This window comes from Ammodytes marinus, assembly GCF_949987685.1.
Source record: "Ammodytes marinus genome assembly, chromosome: 13".
Classification (NCBI taxonomy): Eukaryota; Metazoa; Chordata; class Actinopteri; order Uranoscopiformes; family Ammodytidae; genus Ammodytes; species Ammodytes marinus.
The window spans coordinates 1,471,219-1,487,695 of record NC_137217.1 but is presented as its reverse complement, the minus strand read 5'-3'; the positions used below and the strand labels follow the sequence as shown (position 1 = coordinate 1,487,695).

The following is a 16,477-nucleotide window of genomic DNA, read 5'->3' as shown; positions in this document are numbered from 1 at the left end:
GTCCAGATTCGAAGGGAGTGCTTAATCACGGGATTACTGTTGGGAATAGCCGAAGAGAGTGGAAGTGCGGCGCTTAAGAGGGCAGATAGAGACAATGGGCTAACAGCGCTGGACTCCATTATTACCCAGACTGGGGCTGAGTCGTCAAGGTGAAAATGCACCCAATACACTAAAGAACAGATATTAGCAGCCCAGTAATAGTATTGGAAATTAGGGAGGGCCATTCCACCTGTTTGTTTTGGTCTTTGAAGAAATGCTTTCCTTAACCGAGGGTGTTTACCATTCCAAATATAATTTATCATTAAAGAGTCAAGGGCCTGAAAAAAGGATTTGGGGAGAAAGATGGGGAGACATAAGAATAGATATAGGAACTTTGGGAGTAATGTCATTTTAATTGAATTTATTCTACCTATGAGAGAGAAAGCCAGAGGAGACCACTTCGATAATATTTGCTTCGCCTGATCCAATGATTTGAGGAAGTACGATTTAAATAGGTTTTTAAAATTTCTGGTAAAACATACCCCAAGGTAACTCAGATGGTCTGTCACCACTTTGAGTGGGAGAGCTGTATAATCAAGTTTAAGAGCTTCTTTATTAATCGGAAAGAGTTCGCTCTTGCTCAAGTTAAGTTTATAGCCAGAAAACTGACTAAAGACCTCCAACACAGAAAGTGCCTCCGGTAAAGAGGTGGCTGGCTTGGCGACAAACAAAAGTAAATCATCGGCGTATAATGATACCTTATGTTCAATTCCTCCTTTCCATATCCCCTGAATCTGTTTGTTACCTTTGATGGCAATCGCAAGTGGTTTGATTGCAATAACAAAAAGGAGCGGGCTCAAAGGACAACCCTGCCGGGTCCCACGGTGCAGATCAAAACTACTTGAGTAACGGCTGTTTGTTAATACTGAGGCAGAAGGGCATGCATATAATAATTTAACCCAAGAAGTGAAAACAGGACCCAAACCGAATTTCTCAAGGGTGAAAAAAAAAAAAATCCATTCTACTCTTATCAAATGCTTTTTCAGCATCCATAGAAGCGAGGCATTCTGATTCAATATTTCTGGGAGAATATAAAATGTTCATTAGCCGGCGGATATTATAAAATGATTGGCGTCCCTTTATAAACCCAGTTTGGTCGGGGGATATGATAGAGGGGAGAACATCCTCCAAACTGTGGGCGAGAATTTTAGCAAGTATCTTCACATCCGTATTTAATAGTGAAATTGGTCGGTATGATGCACAATCTAGAGGATCTTTATCCTTTTTTAACAACAGGGAAATACAGGTCTGGTAGAACGAAGGCGGAAGTTTACCTGAGTCAAATGAGTCTGAGAATACTGAACATAAAAAAGGCGATAATTCGGCTGAAAATTTCTTTAAAAAGTCAGATGGAAGTCCGTCTGGACCAGGAGATTTGCCTGGTTGCATAGATGTTATTGCTGCAATAATTTCCCTCTGAGTAATAGGTGCCTCAAGGCTATGTCTCAGGTCTTGAGAAAGGGAAGGCATGTTTAGGTTCCTGAAAAAGGTTTCCATCACCGCTGCGTCTACTGTACAATCAGAACTATACAAATTTGAATAGAATGTTTTGAACTTTTCGTTTATCAATTACTGATCTGATGTTGTACACCCACTGTCTGTCCGTATTCCAGGGATGAGTTGCTTCGCTCTAAATCCGCGCAGTTGATTGGCCAGGAGTTTGCCAATCTTGTCACCATGCTCGTAAAAAGTACTTCTGCTCCTAAGCAACTGGTCAGCAACCTGACGAGAGGAAAGAAGGTTGAATTCTGTCTGAAGTTTTAAACGTTCTTTGTAAAGTTCAGATGAAGGTGAATTAGCATATTGTCTGTCTATGTTCAGAATCTGATCAGCTATTTCAGTTTGTTTCTGTTTTGTACACTTATTTTTGTATGCTGCAAATGATATAATTTCACCTCTCAAATAGGCTTTCAGGGCTTCCCAAATTGTTGCATTGGACACATCTGGTGTTTTATTTATACTCAAAAAAGTTTTAATATGTGTAGAGATGTGTGAAAGAAAACTCTCATCTGTGAGCAACAATGGATCCAGTCTCCACTGTCTTCTTGTATACTCAACGTCAGAGAAAGCCAGTTGAAGGAGCAGAGGAGCATGATCTGAGATCACAATACTTTCATAACTGCATGACTTTAGGTCTGACATCAATGAATTATCAAAAAAAAAAATCAATTCGGGTGTAAGTGTGGTGGACATGTGAAAAGAATCAATATTCTCTTCCTGTGGGGTATAAAAACCTGTATGGATCAGAGAGGCTATAATCAGCAAGGAATGATTTGATATAACCTGCAGATCTGCTAAGAGTGGCAAGTTTGGGGGAAGAGCGATCTAAGACTGGATCTAGATAAAAATTAAAATCCCCACCAAAAATAAGAGAATGGGAATTGAGATCGGGGAGTTGAGAAAAAAATCTCTTAAAGAATTCTACATCATCAACGTTAGGCGCGTAGACGTTGGCCAAGATGACTGACTTATTGTAAAGTTTGCCTGAAACAATAATAAAACGTCCATTTTTGTCTGATATAATGTTTGAGGACTCAAAAGGAATATTACTATCAATAAGGATAGCTGTGCCCCTAGCCTTACCCCTGAAATTAGAATGAAAAAATTGTCCACGCCAGCATTTACTTAGTCGCCCATGGTCAGAGTCATGTAAGTGGGTTTCTTGAAGGAAAACTATTCCAGCCCTGAGCCGTTTTAGGTGGGTTAAGACCTTACCCCTTTTCACTTGGTGATTTAGCCCCTTGACATTCCAACTAATTAAATTAAGATTGCCCTTCATCTAGCTCAGTTATAGTGAGAGTAAAAAGAGTTGCTCCGATAACAAAAAGAGTAGCAAAATACAGAGGGAAAAAAACACAAAAAAAAAAGGAAAACACAGATAACTGAAAACACAGCAGGTGATAACCCATCAGCTAAACCCCCAGTTAACACCACCCCATCCCACCCAGAACCCACCCCATATATTGCTCTAAACAGCAAACCCCAAAAGACCCTTACTAGTCTCACAACAAACATTCCAAGCCTTAACTTTCTAACCTGTGCTAGCTTCCCACGTAAGTCTTGTACAATTCACCCCATAACAGCTAGTAACACTATGAACAATCCAGCAAACTGTCAAAATGACAACACACTAAACAAACATACCGTGCTCAACCAACAAATTCGAAATACAAAAAAAAAGAACAAGGCGTGAGTTAGACAATCTGTCCAAATGGCAAAAAAATAAAAAATAAAGAACAGACACGCTTATCTAGCCGTTTTAAAATAGAGATACAAATAAAAAAAAGCGAGTGAGCTAGACAATACGTCAAAATGACAAGCAACAAAAATGTCACGTTCGCCCAGCTAATTTACTAATAAAAAAAAAAAAGGGAGAAAAAATGCGTATAGGGGAGAACGGGGTAATTTGTCACATGGGTTGGATGTCACAATCGTTATATCTCGGAACCAGAAGGTGCTGTCTGTGAAATTTTGGTATGTAAATATCCAGAATTGGGATCAGAGGTCACCTACATAGTCTTCCTTGGAGTTAGACCGCTGAATTTGAGGTGAGACGACTGTGTTTTTCATGTCAAATTCAAAATATTTAGCTCCTCAGTATTTTTCTTCCAGGCTTTTACACAATGGTTTTATAACAAAACACTTGTCACCCATACAAAGTGTGAAGGGTAAACTATAGTTTAGATTGTGGTTAGTGAGCTAATTAGTTGTCAGATGGTTGTTGGCCTTGATGCTAGCAAGAAATTCAAGTTGGGGTTGGTCGTCACATTTTTTGGGGGGTTGGTTGTCACATGTTATCTCAAGGCTGCAGCCAGAAAAGGAACTCAATAATGAAAGAAATTGTCAAGCTGCATCCTCACTGACACCCCAGAGAAGGAAATAATAGAGCAGGAAAAGGCAGCTTGCATGCAAAAGAAAAAAGGGCAACAAAATCAAAACAACCCAGTGCATCCCAAACTGGACCAGCTGCCAAGGCTACAGTAAGTTATGTAGGCCTATTTGTCAACTTGACAATGCAATTAAACTTTCAAATTTAGTTCTACTTGCTTGCCTTCTTTTTAAGATTATTCCCATTAAGATAACATTGTGACAAACAACCCCATAGTGTTTGACAACCAACCCCTTGATGGGGTTGGTTGTCACAATGTGTAAGGGTGTCTTTGATGATTAATTTCTTCTTTATTACAATAAGATATAAAAAGTGAGGGGTACACATTTCAAGCCAACACCTTAAGCTTCAATTTAATGTAGGAATGACTATTGAAAGATGTTTAGGTGATAAGCAATTCTCCCTAGAGTAAAAAGTGTGCCTACTTACCCCATTCTCCCCTAGTACCATCTGTCTGAGAGTTTGACTGAGGATATGAAAAGAGCATTTGTCCACATTGTATACTCACAGCAGGCAATCGTATTTACTACAGACTCACACCCAGTGTAGATATGTAGTTGGATGCTTCAGAGACAGACCGCAGCCACTTTCTCTCGCCGCTCTGGAGAGTAATACGAAGCCTCGCAGGATGAAGAAGAGAAGGACGGAGACCGCGCTGATAAAGCTCAGCCATGACCCGCTTGTATTCAGCCCGCTGCTTCACGACCTCCGCGCTGTAGTCCTCGTAGAACCGGAGCTTGTGGCCGTGGTACTCCAGCTCGCCCTGTTTACGTGCCTCTTTCATGATCAGGTCTTTAGTCTGGTATCGGTGAAAGCGGATGACGACAGATCGCGGCCTCTCATGCGGGCCCAGTTTGGGTGCCAGAGTGCGGTGAGCCCTGTCCAGCTCTGGGGGAGAAGGGAGAACTCGACCACCAAACACCTCGACGAGGAGCTCGGAGAAAAAGGCGGCGGGGCGCGCACCCTCAAGTGACTCTGGTAAGCCCACAATACGAACGTTCTGTCTCCTGCTTCTCCCTTCCAAATCCGATAGTTTAGCTTTCAACAGGTTGTTATCTTCCTGCAGTGAGGAGCACGTAGCCTCAAGTTACTCCAGGCGTCCGCAAACAGTTTCTGCATTCTCCTCGAGATCGGTTATACGTTTCCCCTGGCTTGAGACCACGGCCTGGATGTTGTCCAGCTTAGTGTTCATGCTGGCGAAAGATTATTTAAACTCAGCGGCTATGGCTGCTCTATGCTGTTCAAGCAGATCCGAAATGGAAGCCACTGAGCTAGCTAACCACGCTAACCATGCTAACCACGCTGTCCGAGGACATATCTGACTCTGCCGAATCTTTTTTTGCGTTTTTCTTGCTTCTAGGCATTTCTCCAAAACAGTATCAGTGTTACCGGCAACACAAGCACAAAAAAAATCGACGAAAATAGGGTTTAATCAGTTAGGTCTGCAATATTTTGTGGGAGCTATAGAGCGATCGTACCTACCCCATGCTCTGTAACCCGGAGGTGCTGCCGGAAAGTCTGTTTAAGTTTCCTTTCTCTTCTTCCTCTGTCAGGTCGGTTTGAGTTTATGTGAATCACCCGTGTGTGAGTAAGTAGTCTACATGCAGTCCCGATCGCTGTTATAAATTAGGCTATAGTTTATGCATGTTATTAACGGCCACGATTCGCGGGTCGCAACAGCTGTTGTAACGTCTCCTCACGAGTCACGAGCGGAGTTTAAGCCTGTGTTTCTTTTCCTGCGATCTATGCTGCTGTGTCTGTGAAAGAAGGAAAATAAAGAGCGGATAAAACATACTCCTACTCTCCTCGTCTCATGCTTATAGTCTGACGTTTTTGGCCATAAGTGTTGTTCTGGCCGACACCTCTGAAGTGAAACCAGTGATACAAGCAGATCAGCGCGCTACCGGTACATCCACCAGTTTCCTCCGCTACAGTGTGTGTGTGTTTGTGTGTAGCCGACGTTATGTTGATGTCACGTGTTAATCACACACACCTCTGAAAACTGCAGACGTTTGTTTCCTCCCGTGAACGGAGCAGAATGTTTCTCCTGTTGCTTCCGAGAGCAACTGCCAGCCACGACACAGACGTGGCCGTTAGCAGCAGTTATAGGTCTGTGGTTACTAGTTTAAAACACAGACTAGCTGCTGCTATGTTTGGCCGTGCGATAGCTACTGATCCTGGGTCAGCCACAACGTTAGAGTGACTGTAGTGTAGAGCGGGTGGGATGCACGGGGCGGATCATAATGCACATGCGTTAAAAAAATTAACGCCGTTAATTCCAGAAATTAATCACCCTGCGTTAACGCGATAATTTTGACAGCCCTAATTGAAATATATTTAATGCTTTGCTTTGGCAATATTGTTTTTTAAAACTTTCATACCAATAAAGCCCTTTTTGAATGTGAATTGAGAGAGAGAGAGAGAGAGAGAGAGAGAGAGAGAGATGATTCAACCTGTCACTGTATTTTTACATCAGAAAAGGATAGTGCTATGAGCCTACTCCATCTGCTACTGCAATGTAGGCCTACTGCTATCACACATTAGACACCATTTAATCTATTTATTTACCTATTATTTTTCCGGTTTGCACATTATTGGTTTAACACCAAGCGCGATGGTGGTGTTTGGATAGCGAGCTTTTAACGACGTGCATAGCCTACCTTTTTGCTGTTCACTTCTTTTGTTCTGCTGCTGCTGTTGATTTTAGCTTATAATTTCCTTTTGTCTTAAAACGTTTAAAAACCACCAGTCCAGGCATGCAATAAAAATGACTTGTGTTTTTGTATAATTTGCGGTAAGAACTATTGTTTATCCCAAGTTCCAAACGCACTCTATTTATCAATGATTATGGTTATTTTGATTATGGTTATTTGACCTGTGGCCATTATTCTACTGCCCCCTTGTGGCTTGGCTTATTTACACCCATTTCAAAAATAAAACCAAAAAGTCCCCATTGACTAGCCCTGATAATGAAAAGGTCAATTGCAAATGTCTTCAGATTTGTCTGTTGTTGTTTCTGCATGTTCCTCTCTGTCTGACAATGTGTGTAGCATATAGAGGCCAGCTAACTCAGGTACTTTCACATTTCTACAATATGACAATGTATCTTTTTCCCTTCACTACAGGAGAATCTGGGTCAATCCACGCTCCCAAGATTGGTGGCACCTGATTAATGATACATGGACTGACACACAGTGGCTGCTAAATTTCCGAATGCAAAGATGTACATTCCTGTGTCTCTGCTGTATTCTCCGGCCCTGTTTGACCCACCAGCAAACCACATATAGAAGACCTCTATCAGTTGAAATGCGGGTAGCAGTTTGTTTGTGGAGGCTAGCAACCAACCTTGAGTACAGGTCCATGTCTCACCTCTTTGGTATTGGTTTGTCCACTTGCTGCCTCATCACTCAACAAGTAGTAACCGCCATAAACACAATCATGAAACCACTCTACATCACAACACCATCTGCTACTCATTTCAGAACAATCACACAAGGATTTAGGGATAAGTGGAGATTCCCCCAAGTTGTTGGAGCCATTGATGGCACCCACATTCCCATCAAGGCTCCACCTAACACCCCAGCAGACTACTTTAATCGCAAGGGTCAATATTCAGTCATACTCCAAGCCGTGGTAGACCACAAATTGAAGTTCTGGGACATTAATATTGGACAGCCTGACAAAGTACATGATGCTCGGGTTTTTGCCCTTTCTACTCTTTTTGATCGAGGTCAGAGTGGCATACTGTTGCCACCATGGATAGAAACATTTGAGGGAGTAGATGTGCTACTAAGGAGATGCTGCATATCCATTACTCCCCTGGCATGGTATCTGCACATTTTTAATGTTCAAATTTAAAGACATTTAATACCTTTTTAAGACCTCTAAAATGAAACAATAATACCAATGCCGTGGTAACAGAAATCGACAAACTACACTACAGTATACTCTGTAAAAGGTTGCATTAAATATGACTAACAAATATTCAATGCACTAACAACTGCTGTCTAATTACAGAAAATAAAAAATGTTCAGCAGTCTGAACCCATCATTACCACCTTTTCAACCAATTGTAGAACTGTATCAATTGGTTTACATTTTCTGATTAATCGAGTAACAAGAACAGTTTAATCAATTTAGAAAATATGTGTTAGGTGCAGAATAAAATATTTTAATTAGACTACATTAAAAATGGGATATTTTTTGGGGAAGAATAATCTGAATGTTCTTCATATTTTAATTCCTTATTCAATAAATAACAAACTTAGTCCATTAACTTTCTTTTTCAGAACTTATGGCAGAAACTATTTAAAAATTGGTTCCACAGGTCAAGGGAGGTTTTTGCAATTTCAAAATCGTTTGTGTATGTTGGCCTAGCCTAGCCAACTGTAGATTTACATCCATGCTCACAGGACCTGCGGTAATTTGGGCAAAGTAATTTGTTCTTCATACAGTATTGTTGCAGGCGTTCAGGTTAATAAACCGTGGGTATTAGGGTTGTACCGATTGGCGAAGGAAACGTATGCTACTATCTGCGATTGATGGGAGGATCGGCAATAGTTTTTATCTAGCTGTCAGAACGGGAGTGCAGAGTGGAGAGAAAGAAAGCGACGGAAAGAGAGGCAAGCAGTGAGATAGAGACCCGTGTCTCACTCCATGAGCTCACGCTAAGTCAACGCGACCTGAATGAACGCCTGATGAGCAGCTATTAATAAATATAGATAAACATGTTTACTAAACACAATCAACGTGTTGTGTGATTTGCATCACATATATGGGCGTCTGCCCAAATAGCCACGACTCATGTTTTTAAATTGCGACAACAACAACAGACACAGCTGACTACGGGCCGATTTATATCCAGCAGGATATCCGCATTTGGGGCGGATCGAGTCAGGCCAAATTCACACCACAAACGAACTGCAGCAGAGTGCGCTTTGAAGCGAACCGAGACTGCCTCTTCAGCTGGGTCTCGGAGCGCTTGTTTTGTCCGCCCTCGAGTGCGATTGCTGTATTGAGACCTGCCTGAAAGATGTGCACTGAATGCGAAAGTGCACTTGAGTTTGTTTCAGGCAAACTAAACACGGCATGTGTGAATACACCCTTACTGTAGTGGTACTCCACAGACAGTATACTGACTAATATAGTGCCTTTTATCAAATGGCTTGGCCTTTGGTGTGTTTTCTCTTTATCTAACCCAGTAATGGCTCAAAGACTAATGAATTCATCTCTAATTGCACATTACCCCAGGAGAAGGATGTATATTTAAATGATACAACAGAAGCAAATATTATCCTCCCAGAAGCCTCAATGTATGTGTGTTTTTAGTTCTCAGGCTGGCAGGTTTGCACTGATTACTTTATATGTGATTAGTATTGTTGTGTTTTTGAAAATCATAGCAAGAGATTATTTCACTCTGCTGTTGTTAGAGCATTTTAGTTTTCTCTTAGTCAGAATTATCTGGGACTATTTTCGTCTAGTCTTAGTCAACAAAAGCTGATGACATTTAAGTCTAGTCTTAGTCAATGACATTTGTATTTTAGTCTTTTTAGTAATGCAATTATACCCAGTTAATATAGTACAATTACCTAGTATAGTACAGACAAAATCAAAATGTTCTTTAAGTCCCCCATTTCACAAGTCAAACAAGGTTATCTTATCTTACTATATTATTTTTACCTTATAGACTCAAGAATACATGCTATTTCAGACACGGAAGACGCTCTGATTTAATTTACATCATATTTATTTGAGCTACCAAACATGAAAGAATGCCGGATTCCTCAACCTGAACAGCAGTCTGGTGGAGCTCGGACAGCTTCTCTTTGTGTTTCAAAATCTCCTGTCTAATGACGTACATTTATATAAAATAAATAGGCCTAAATAAAATAGCTTCAAATGACAATGCCAGCAAAAAATTGACATTACATTCAAGTTTAATTAAGAGAAACGAGGTGCTTGAATGCTAGAGCTACAACAACATAATAACAAAGTGCAAATAAAATGTTTGTGTATGACTTGTATTGCTTGTAAACTGAAGTCAGATTATGTATTACAAGATATAACACAAATGGTTTGAACCATGCGATTGGAAGCACAGACGGCATACAGTGGAATTTGTTGACAGAACTTAATACATGGCACTTTGAAAATCCTATGTAAATCACGGCATTCTACAGGTCTGTTATTTTCAGCAAGACCGCTGTCAAGGGTATAATGACCGTTGCTAAGGACCTACGTCATAGTTTTGATGGATAGACGTCTACAAACAGGGCTACTACTCCTTCAGAAAACAATGGAATACTTTTTCAACATGACTTTGCATGTATCAGGAGAGCAGGGAACACAGGAGTCATGGTTAATGTCCGACAGGAATCCAGTCAAGACGACGCGAGTACGTTTGGCCGCATATTGACAGTTAGCCTAACTTCAGGCTGCAGCCCGCAATGTAAATGTTCAGCAGTCATTTTCTCCGTGTTATTGATTTTGGGGGATAATGCTTTGTTAGCTTCTGTATTGCCGCGAGTGGGGATTGAGGAAGTAACGTCACCTGCTAACTTCCTGCTATTTCAAAATAAAAGCCAACTCACATTTGTCTAGTTAAATGCTCATGTTAAACTAGTGAAATGCTTTTAATCTGAAGCCGTAGCCTGTTCGCAGCCCCGAGACTCAGGAAACAGAAATATTCCAAAATAATAATAATGGCGAGACAAAATAGCCTTATAACATTTCGTGTCCTCTCGTTTTTGTCAATGAACATGAAAATATATTTTAGCAGAGTTTTCGTTTTTGCAAACTACATTTAGTCACGTTTTTATTCGTCAACAATAAAGCATTATATATTTGATTATAGTCTTCGTCACATGACCACCATTTACGTTGCGTCTCGTCTCGTTTCTGTCACGTGATAAAGGTTCGTTGACGACGATATTTTGTCATACATTTCGTTGACAAAAACAACACTAGTTCACCCCAAGGGTGTGTACTGTCACCCCTGTTTTTCATCATGTACACAGATAGCTGTAGGTCCTCTCATCAGGGAAGTTATCTAGCTAAATTTTCAGATGCTAATTAATGGTTAGTTAATGCTTAATAAGGGTTAACTAACCATTAGTTAACTGTTAACTAATGTGTGTAGTAAGCATTTACTAATGTGTTCATGTTAACTAAGGTATTAATTAATACATTATTTATTGTTTATAAATATTCTATATTAACCTTATTTAATACATTAATTAAGCATGAACCAAATGTTGATTAATATAATAATAAACAAATGTCATTTTTGTAACATTACTTAAAGTGCGTATTGGAAGTTAAAAATAGTTATAGATTTATACATAATCTATTATGGACATGCCCATTGAAAAATAATATGTAGGATTTTCTTTGTTTTTCAAAACATAAGAATGTTGATTCCGAGAGCAAAGGTGCTGTTTTGAGCTAAGCTCCTACACACTAAATTTGGTAAAGAATTAAGCCACAGACCAAGGATAAGGTTACTAGTTTAGTTTTGTGTTTTGTAATAAAGTCTTGTTCTGGAAACACCTGAGGATTGGGGGTAGTTTTATCTAGAGCCAGATATAAAATTTAACATTTTCTCTTAATAAAATATCTGAGGATTAAACAGCTATACTAGGAGGTATGCTATTATGAGTGCATTCTAATTTTAAATTGGTTAATTTGTATTTTCCATTTGACCATATATACGTTAAACCAAATATATATTTTAAAAAGCCCTACATTTGTGATTTCTTGGTGGGGTAAGCTCTTTACGTGTTTACTCGGCATCAAGACTTATTTACTTTACTTTTGCCCTCAAGGCTTATATTCTAATTGTAGAAAACAATCGGTGTGGTTTCAATTCCTGTGGACACATTAGCTGCATGGTGTGGAATAATTAATTGGAGATAATAGTTTCTGTTATGGGTTATACTGATTGACATACTCGTGTCTGCTGGCCTGCAGAGGGCCATGCTCCTGTCTGAAGCTCAGGTATGCTATCTGGAGCACTAAGGGGCTCAAAGCTAAACCTGGATACTGAGTCAGGCATGTTATGTCTGGTCTGGTGTTTAGCGTCTCCACCAGAGCCCAGAAGGGATCCACCTCCCTGCAGCACATGCTCTGCTCAGCTGAGCTCATTGGCTTTCCCACACAGGCACCTATCAAATAAAAGGTGTGTGAGGTAAAGCGATCTCGACTTCCAAAGTCTGATCTATAATGAAAAGCTAGTATCTAAGTTTATTAGTTATGTCCTATCAAACCCGTATTAACCAATTTGTAACACAATGCTTTATTTGTTTATTATTTCTTCATAAAGAAGTCTCTCCTCTCACCACAGTTCCTGCAAGAGATGCGAACCCCGGCCTCTGCGGTTAAAAGCGCGGGATTTTACCCTCTGGACTACCTGAGTTTACTTCTAAATAAAGTACAATATTCAATATATACCACCGTGTTCAGCGTTTTACTTCATCAGAACCCCCTCATCCTTAATGATGATGCCGATCTCCGTGTAGTATAAACCCTTTTAAATATTGCTTCAGAAAATCCTCCTCCTTTTTCACGGAAGATATCATTCACAAGTTATTGCTTATAAGTTGTACGCAACTTAGTTTTGTAAACCACCCTTCTAGTAAAATAGAACAGATGTACTATTTTCAGAATTTAACTATTTCAGAATTTAAACATCCTCGTTTAAACCTGGGAAGGTATTATAACCTATTCTTTTATTTTTAAAGATTAGGTGTATGAGATTGTGTGTGTTTTAAATCAGTAATGTGCCGTTGTGTGGAATCGAATTGTACTTACCTCCCCGAGGACGGAACCATCTCTTTGAAGAACAAACCTATACCTAAAGTCCTTCTGTTCCAGTTATAAACTAATTCACAACTGAGGCTTTACAACATTTAAGGGATTTTATTTACAAAATACAAAAGAGTATAGGTATAATACATAAAATGGACAAGAAAGGAAAAGAAAAGAGGTTGTATGCCTATAACTCATTCAATAGAGTTCTTTTTCCCCTAATATCTGTTGACTTGATCTCTTTTCCGAATTTTTGTAAATCTTGAAACGATACACAGACATATGCATGCATGCCAAATAAGTATCGTCTAAAGCTTTACTTCGAAATTTTCAAACATGATAAGGACTTAAACAGGTATTGCCCAACTAAAGGAGCCTTGTTAGACCACCAATATCTTGCTACTTCCTTTACATTCTGTCCGATTTCCTATTCTATCATTTCCCCCTTTTTTCGTTTACCATTGGACCAAGTCATCTGTGTCAAGAGTTTCAAGGAAGTGTTTTCAGAGTATTTTGAACTCACAGTTTTCTAAGTTTTTCTTCTGCCTCTATGGTTGAAGGGACAGATAGAGTGTGCTGGAACAGACCGTGACAAACTATATAGTATATAGTAATGCCCAGTTCTGCGCCAAACGGGCTGTTATATAGTGAACTGAGAACCAATGAGACTTGGGAGAGGAGTGAAAAAGGAACAGCTGCACGGGGGAACCCCGGTAGCCCCCTCCCTCTACTCCTTCCTACTGTATGGCCATATAAGGTCCTTCCCCCTACTACTTCCTATGGCCCTATGGTCCTCCCCCCTACTATGGTCAGTTTTTAACCTGATGAGCATTCACACTCTATTCTGTTTCATTACAAATATCCTACTTTTACCTATGACAAAAAGATATACAAATGTCACAAGATATGCACAAGTAAAAAGTTGCATCAAGTTCACCTCACTCAACAGAGGTAAATGTCGTAATTTCTGTCGTTAGCTCTCTCTCGCTCTCTCTTTCTCTCTCTCTGTCTCTCGCTTGACGAGAGACAGAGAGAGAGAGCGATGCAAGAGGTAGTGTGGAGTTACACATCATGCAGCTTCATAACCTAATACCAGTAAAGTGATTGACTGTTAAGTGTTGAAATATGTCCAGCATTTTCTGTCATAAGCTAACATTAACTCTAATGCCAGTCACTCACCAGACCGATTCTCCACTGATTTTCCTCTCACCATAACTCAATCTCCCTCACCAAGTAGTCTATGGATTAGAATGTTCGTCGACCAATTGCTACGTCACATTCGAAAACTCGTTTTGAGATGCAGAAGTAAAATTGTATCACAAAAACGGCTCCAGAGGCCACTTCTAGTGTAGGTTTATAAAAACAAATATTAAAATGTTATACTAGAATTTCTTTCCTATATGATTCTTCACTGCAGTATCTAACTTCCAATACGCACTTTAAGCATAATTAACCATTTATTAATGCTCTTTGTGACCCTTATTGTAAAGTGGGAACAATTTATCCATTAAGTGACACTTAATAAATGCACACCAGTGCTGAATAGGCATTACTGAAGTATAATTAACCTTAATAGGCATTACTTAAGTGTAATTAACCATTTATTAATGGACTTTGTGACCCTTATTGTGAAGTCGGAACCATTTCTCATGAATTAACACTTAATAAAGGCATACAAGTGCTGATTGAGCATCACTTAAGCCAGGGGTTTTCAAAGTGTGAGAGAACAAATTTCAGCTGAGAAAGAAAGAAATGCCTGAAAGAAAATGTTATTTTATTTAGAATCTTTAGTTTTATTTGGAAACACGGCTCTCATATTTGATATGAATACCGTCAAAGAACTCCAAAATAGTTTCTTCAACAAATTATATCCAGTTTAATGATTTTCTCTGAAAGGAACAAACAGGAGGAAATGGATCACTAACATCAATGGTGAAACAAGACACACTGACTCAGCAGTTAGGTTTAACAGGTAAATGTAAAATATATGTATTTTCTACTATCTTCCTTGAAGTGTGTATCATTGTTGCAACATAAACAAAAATAAAATACACTAAGAACATAACAGTTCTATTTTTAATCATGGACTGAAGATAAAACTAAATAATGATCACTCTATGTCTACTGTGACTAAACACTTGTTTAACTGTCACTGTTATTTCAATGAGCACATATGTATTTCATTTAACCTTTATTTATACTTGAAAGATCAGTTGAGGGGTGACCCTCATTTATAATCCCTCGCTCTCTTTAGATCCAGCTCTTGGGTTTGCTGGCCACTCCAGGCCTGTGCTCCTCTCAAAAGCAGCTGGAATCCAAGAATCTTGTCTAATCACCCAGTTGATGTAGGGAAAAAATTAAAATAATCAGTAAACAGTTCAAATGCATTTTTGTTTCCTTTATCTAAATCATTATAGCATAGCATTACGGTTCCACATTCTGTATTATTATTATTAATTGCTTAACTGAAATATCTTTGGTACCTTAATCAAATAAAATTCTCACTGAACTTTTAACAAGTGGACACTATTTTTTCATTAAAAAAACATGTAGCCCTAATATCTACACAACACATGCTCGGCTTAAACCCATTTTAGCCTGGAATAGCAACGTGCACTTTGAATATAGAAAATGCTAACATGTATTCACATATGGTTTGGTGTCTATAAACACACACTTTATTTAGCCACCTACAATTACTGCTAAAAGTTACCTGTGAAGCTAGCCAGCGCAAGCCTCATGCTAACGGTGCTCATATAGTTAGTTAGCAAGCTAGCTGCAACGCTAACGCTAACATTGTTATGCTAGCGGGAGGCTGCGTCGCTAAAATATTTCACATTATTCATTTCTTACATACACGCCACTATATCATCTCACGAAAATCTTGGTTAACTCATCAATAATTTTGTTGGGCTAATGGCAAGGGGGGCGCCTTTAGCTCAGTTGGTAAGGCGTCCCCCTCCCGGGCCGGGCCCAGCAGCAGACCTGGGTTCGATTCCCGCCCGCGGTCGTTCTCTGCATGTCACTCCCCTCTCTGCCCCATTTCACCTCTGTCTCTCTGCACTATCAATAAAAGCATAAAAATGCCCCAAAAAAATATCTTTAAGATTCTTGGATTCCAGCTGCTTTGGAGAGGAGCACAGGCTTGGAGTGGCCAGCAAACCCAAGAACTGGATCTAAAGAGAGCGAGAGATTATAAATGAGGGTCACCCCTTAACTGATCTTTCAAGTATAAATAAAGGTTAAATGAAATAGGGGAGAACGGGGTAAGTAGGCACACTTTTTACTCTAGTGAGAATTGCTTATCACCTAAACATCTTTCAATAGTCATTCCTACATTAAATTGAAGCTTAAGGTGTTGGCTTGAAATGTGTACCCCTCACTTTTTCTATCTTATTGTAATAAAGAAGAAATTAATCATCAAAGACACCCTTACACATTGTGACAACCAACCCCATCAAGGGGTCGGTTGTCAAACACTATGGGGTTGTTTGTCACAATGTTATCTTAATGGGAATAATCTTAAAAAGAAGGCAAGAAAGTAGAACTAAATTTGAAAGTTTAATTGCATTGTCAAGTTGACAAATAGGCCTACATAACTTACTGTAGCCTTGGCAGCTGGTCTAGTTTGGGATGCACTGGGTTGTTTTGATTTTGTTGCCCTTTTTTCTTTTGCATGCTAGCTGCCTTTTCCTGCTCTATTCTTTCCTTCTCTGGGGTGTCAGTGAGGATACAGCTTGACAA

The 16,477-nt window shown here is 39.5% G+C and overlaps 1 protein-coding gene across 3 annotated transcripts in view; it reads left to right on the top strand.

Annotated features, from left to right (window-relative positions):
• The window catches only part of gask1a (golgi associated kinase 1A), an 85,324-nt gene that overhangs the window by 56,617 nt on the left and 12,230 nt on the right, over positions 1–16,477 (top strand). The window contains exon 5 of one of the 3 annotated variants that reach the window (XM_080039088.1): positions 7,054–7,811. The exons of the other annotated variants lie outside the window; for them this stretch is intronic. Within the exon in view, the coding sequence (XP_079895214.1) occupies positions 7,054–7,101 (48 nt within the window). The 3' untranslated portion in view covers positions 7,102–7,811. Of the gene's footprint in view, positions 1–7,053; positions 7,812–16,477 lie in introns of those variants that run through there. 3 annotated transcript variants of the gene reach the window in all.